General features: G+C 39.8%; 1 protein-coding gene across 1 annotated transcript; it reads right to left on the minus strand.

Annotated features, from left to right (window-relative positions):
* Positions 1 to 243: 243 nt before the first annotated feature.
* LOC106343980 lies at positions 244 to 4,946 on the minus strand. The gene is made up of 16 exons (XM_013783346.1): positions 4,933 to 4,946; positions 4,784 to 4,833; positions 4,541 to 4,611; positions 4,236 to 4,428; positions 4,028 to 4,153; positions 3,759 to 3,857; positions 1,784 to 3,516; positions 1,637 to 1,714; positions 1,512 to 1,559; positions 1,370 to 1,447; positions 1,207 to 1,278; positions 1,013 to 1,117; positions 846 to 938; positions 671 to 763; positions 475 to 598; positions 244 to 396 (listed from the first exon to the last, which is right to left on the minus strand). Exons 3-16 carry the CDS (start codon positions 4,601 to 4,603, stop codon positions 383 to 385), a joined length of 2,919 nt encoding a protein of 972 aa, XP_013638800.1. The 5' UTR covers positions 4,604 to 4,611; positions 4,784 to 4,833; positions 4,933 to 4,946; the 3' UTR covers positions 244 to 382.
* Between the last annotated feature and the right edge of the window lie 781 nt (positions 4,947 to 5,727).

A 5,727-nucleotide genomic window follows, 5' to 3' on the forward strand; every position in this document is an offset into this window, starting at 1 on the left:
TTGTTGTCTTTCAGTTAAGGTGGATGATTCTGGTGAGTTAACAGAGAAAGAGAGATAATCAGAGCCGGCTGAGAGAAATGCCCGGTTTCATTAGCAGTAAGTAGATTAAGGTTAGTTCCTGTTGAAACCTTCTTCAAAGGTATTGTTTATGTTGTTACACCTAAAGTATATGTATTGTGTCGTGTGAAAATGTGGGTGGATGCAAAAGTATTCAAGGAAGAGAGAACAGAAAGGATAAAGATATTCGTGAAGGGCTGCAGTTTTCAAAATTTCAGTTCACAGAGTACATTCCCTTGTTCAAAATCATTACACTTGCGCACTCATCTACTGCAAGCTAAAAAGAAATCAGTTTCCGGCAGAGTTGCATTATCCTCCTATCTCATCAGTATCCATTTCCTGAACACATGATTAGTAAATTGAATCAGTGTTGAGATTTTGATTAGGTGGAGATCTAATGGATTGTCTGAACCAAACCTGAGTTGTCCATTGGGTTGCCTGTGGGAACTGGCTCAGGTTCCTTGATCTCAACAACAACACAGTCTGACATCAAGAATGTCTTTGCCACCGAAGCTGCGTGTTCCAAGCAACATCTCACAACCTAAAAAATCCAGACAAAGCACTCTCAGTTTCTCTGATGACCAAATTTAGCTAAGTGAAGACAGTTTATGACCTTTGTTGGATCGATGATTCCTGCAGCCATCAAATCTTCGTACTTGCCAGTTGCAGCATTGTAACCGAACTTAACGTTCTCGTTGGAAAGCACCTGACAATGAATATAATAGATAGCAGCTCTTCAAGCATATCTGATTTTAAATCAAAAGATAAGTGTGTGTGGAGGTAACTACCTTCTCGCTAACTATGCTTCCACTGACTCCAGCATTCTTAGCAACCGGGTTTAGAGGGTAACTAAGTGCTCTTTTCACGATGTCTGTTCCGACCTGAAGTAAGGGAACCAGAGATGTTAGAAGATCTGAGGTGTTTAAGAATCGGAAACTGAAAGTGTTTATTATACCTTTTCTTCATCATCGTCAAGGGCGGCTTTAATGGTATCAACCTTGGAAGCAAGGCAAAGCAGAGTACAACCACCACCAACGACAATACCGTCCTCAACAGCAGCCTGACGAATAAAATAATAGACATCCTGATCAGTGTACACTTCACTGTGTAAGTGTGTATGCAAATAGCTCCTCAGCAATAAAAGATCACCTTTTTAGCATTAAGAGCATATTCAACTCTCAGTTTTTTCTCTTTGAGCTCTGGCTCCGTTTGTGCTCCGACCTTTTACCAAATACATAAGAGCTTCTACTTAAGCATCTCTCGAACATACTCTTTTTTTATACTAAAGACTATCAATGGGGTTTGTATTAACCTGAATCACAGCAACTCGACCAGAAAGCTTTGCAATTCGCGCATTCAATTTTTCCTTCTCATAATCTTGCTCCACTTGCTGTACAAACCATATACCACTAAGTACGCTATGGAAAAAAAGAAGTAGAGATTCAAGTTAATACCTCAATAAGATTCTTATCTTTGAGTTCTGTCTCCGTTTGTGCTCCGACCTTTTACCAAATACATAAGGGCTTTATCTTAACATCTCTCCAACACAGTCTTTATATTATATGGTGTTTGTATTAACCTGAATCACAGCAACTCCACCAGAAAGCGTTGCTATTCTCTCACTCAGTTTTTCCTTCTCGTAATCTTGCTCCGCTTGCTGCACAAACCAAATTAAGTACTCTACGGACTAAAAGTAGTAGAGATTCCAAACTTCCTAAGTTCATACCTCAATAAGATTCTTAATCTGTGTAAGATGCTTTTGCACTGCTTCCTGTGTGGTCCCATCACCCACAATGGTCGAAGTCTCCTTCCTTCCAACTCTGCTCATTGCTTCAGCAATCATACTTCCATGTTCTGTTCTCATCATCCCTAGTTCCGATGACTCACTATCAGTTGTTATCTGTTCAAGTACAACCTTAAACTTCTTGAGGTTTCTCTTTTTGCGGTTGGGCTTCTCTCTGAACTGTAATCCCAGCGGACCTGTATCCATGCCTATGGAGAAGAAACCATTGATGAGGTATTGAGGTTCTTTGAAGCAGAATCTGGAGTCATCTTTACCGGCAAGGAGAAACATCACTTCAAGGGAAACAAATATGTATCCCAAAACTCCAATACGCTCACCATTGCTACTTTTGCAACGTACAACCATTTCACCATCCATTAGGACACAGTCGAGCATCAACACCTCGTGTTCACCAATGTATCCAGCGCCTTTCTTACTAGGGCCTCGATATATTCTGTCACTGCTCCATCCCTCGAATAACGTCAGTTTTGCAGCAACAGGATGACTCTTAAGGCGCACCAAGGCTTGTTCCATTGTTTCATATTTAAAGACATCGGTGATGCGGTACAAATCTTCCTCGGGATCAGATGCCCGTTTGAAATTGCAGTTAAAGGTAGGATTCTTCTCTTTGGGTATGCCAGCATCCTGCACATACGCCAACCCGTCTTCCAAAGACAGACCATAGCAACTATGGGCTGCGGAACTACTTAAATCTGCACCTCTTTTTAAATCTTTTCCATACAGGTCCGGACGAACCTTCTCGCACAAGTATCTCGGACACAGCGGTATAAATTCCTTCTCCCAACCGTGAAGCACCAAAGAAGCACTTACCATGTCGCATAAGGAATAGGCCCAACACAGAGCATGAAATAACTGATCTCGAATGTAGCCGGCAACCACTTCCCGCCTCTCCACTTGTCTTTTCTTGAATACATGCTTTCGATCTAGAGGCCTTGGCGTCCAGAACAAATACAGTCGGCCACTAGTATCAGAAACCCCTATTTGACCTTGGGGTTCTGATTTCTTTAGGAGCTCAAATCTCTCCTCACTGAGACACATCTCTGCATAGTAAAGAGAAATTCGGGACGGCAGGGTAGACGGCAGGGCAGTATAGTTAGCTAAATTGTCGGGACGGGCGGCAAGTATCTCTAGTATATCAGAACGTTCGGGGCATGGGACAAAACCTCTGTATCCTTCTGGATCAGTATCGGTTGCATCTTCTTTTGCCCCAACAGAGCTTGATGAAACTGATCTGAGATGAGCACTTCGTTTCCATGCACGCTCTTCACACTGGTCGTCTATTCCTTTCTTGCTGTTTACATCCCTCTCTTCTTCATCATCATCATCGTAATCATCATCCCCGGAGGTGTCTCCTTCTCCAGAAGAATAGATGTGCACATCATCGTCGTCTCTGGCTATGGTTTCAGTAACCTTGTCGTCCTTGATAATGTCCCTGCAATGCCTGATCATGGCTTCAATGTACTCAGAAAGATTATCAGCACTCAGCTGAATATTCATATTCTCTTGTTCAAGCTTCTCCTTGACGCCAACAAGGTATTTGCCTTCATCTTCTTTTGATGTTAACTCAAGCCTCACCTTCTCAATTTGGAAGTTCAAATTCTCAATGTTGAGTTTTGCTTCGGCTATAGCTGCGTCAGAATTATTTATCATAGCATCTGCCATAAAGAAGGAAAAACAAGAGCATTTCATTTAAATACCAATACTATCATATAGCAAGCTAAAAATTCCCTATCCTGTTTCCATCTAAATAGCGAACACCCTTCTGAAACATTGAATTTTTCAGCCAGTTTGGTGCGTGGGACATGCTTAAGCTATTACATCAGACAATACATGTGGTCTACAGTCTACTACATGTGAGAATTGACATTGTGAATATATAAGAACAATGAAAATTTACCTTTTTCGTTTGAGAAACTGGCAGTTCTACACTGTTCATTTTGGTAAGAGTTTTCTTTCTGTCCTTTCTCGAGTTGTAGCTCTTCTAGTTCCTTCTCTCCTGCATGGTTGACTTATTAAATGTAACAAAAGTGTATAACAAGAAAGATCCAACAGAAGAACGGTAGATAAATTTTGATAAACCATCTTGCAGCAATACAATCACTTTCAAAATAAAGGTTTCCTATGAAAGAAAAAAAAAAACATGTCTGAGACAAAACAACAACTTACGGCTTTTGATGTTTTCTTCAGAAGCACTCAGTTTTACAGATAGATCTTTCATTTGCTGCTTCAAAGAGTTAATTGCTTGCGCACTAGTAGAGAACTTGAACTCAAAACGCTCCTTATCCTTCTCCGCTGTAGAGTAAACTCAAAAAACAGATACAGACAGCATAAGTAGCTTCAAGTATATAACGACCAATGTGCATCTGCTATATACCTTGTTGAATCTGAGAAGCCAAGTGCTGCAGAGTCTCAGTAAGTTGATTACACAGAGTGTTAGTCGAAGGAAATTTGGACTCCATCCCTCTCCGAAGCTTTTCATCCTCCTTTTGCATCCCCATGAGCTTAGCATTCTGCAGTTTCTCCTTTAAAGCAAGTATTTGATCCATTGATCTTTTCAGCTTAGAGTGCTGCATCACGGGAACAGATGGTCAGATACAAAGAAGTTAACAAGAACTTCAAAAATAAAACTAAACAGAGATGCGATAGAAACACAAATCCTAGCAACATCACCATACATACCTCGACTCTGAAGAAGCACAATCCTAGGCTAGCAACAACACCACACACACCTCTTAAGCTCATGGATGAAGCTTATAAACGCGGAAAGCAAGAAGAGGACGGGATAAGCAATCGGAATACTAAGCAGAGATCTGAATCGAAGAAGCACGATCCTAGGCTAGCAACAACGCCGTACATAGCTCTTAAGCACATCGATCAAACTTAAGTTCGTAGAGAATAAAACGGGATAAGCAATCGAAGTACCGCCAAGTGGAGATCGGATTTCATAGACGCCAGCTCCTTCACCAATTTCTCTGGCAAACAGGATCGCATATCATCAGAACAGTGCGATTTCAGAAACTATCTGGGCGAAATCCTCAAAATCAAGCGAAACGAAATACAGAAAAGCAAACCTGCCGTGAACTTCAGATTCGGGAAATTGCCGGAAGAAACAGAATCATGAGGTGGTTGACGCGAGGAAAAGAAGCGATTCTTCGAATCTGATCCAGCCATCGATCGAATCTGATCCAAGCCCTTCGCCGTTAGAAACCCTATCTTCTGCCTTTCTAGTGTTCGCGAACAAAAAGCCTAACCGTTTCTTTCTTTTTTTTCCCGCCCTCTCTACTCTCTCTCTCTCGTGTGACAAAATGATATTTTATGATAGATGTGGGAAGGAGGATCATGAACGTTTCTCTATTTCTTAACACTTCTTTTTTACTGAACGTTTATTTGTTAACACTTTTAACACCAAGTACTGTATCAATCTTAAGTATATTATTTCTCAATTAAACTCAACTCATTTTTCCTACGCACTCCATAATCCATATCTATATTAAATATAAAAAAATTCCCTATGATAACCATTTTTAAGTTTTTTTCGCAAAAATAACCTTCAATAAAAAAAATGACCAAAAAAAGTTTTATTGAAGTCTAAAAGTACATTTTTATCATAGGGTTAACTAATCTAGACTTCGGGTTTAAAATTAAGGGGTGGAGTTTTGGGGATATAGTTTCAAATTAAAAAAAAAAAATATTAAAATTTTCAAAATAAAAAATATTATTTTGGTCATTTTCTTTCTTGAGGGCTATTTTTGTGACAAAAACTTAAAAAGTGTCATTTGAGATAATTGCCCGAATAAATATATATATAAAAGAAACAGTTTTCATGTCAAAATCATATGCATTTCATATATATATAGTATAATAAT

This window comes from Brassica oleracea, chromosome C5 (assembly GCF_000695525.1).
Source record: "Brassica oleracea var. oleracea cultivar TO1000 chromosome C5, BOL, whole genome shotgun sequence".
Taxonomy (NCBI): Eukaryota; Viridiplantae; Streptophyta; class Magnoliopsida; order Brassicales; family Brassicaceae; genus Brassica; species Brassica oleracea.

Coding starts and splice junctions, on each gene's coding strand:
- LOC106343980 (XM_013783346.1), bottom strand. CDS start 4,603: ATGAGCTTAAGAGGTGTGTGTGGTGTTGTTGCTAGCCTAGGATTGTGC. Junction 4,154..4,235: donor GGCTTCTCAGATTCAACAAG/GTATATAGCAGA, acceptor TTTACTCTACAG/CGGAGAAGGATAAGGAGCGT. Junction 1,715..1,783: donor AGATTAAGAATCTTATTGAG/GTATGAACTTAG, acceptor TGGTTTGTGCAG/CAAGCGGAGCAAGATTACGA.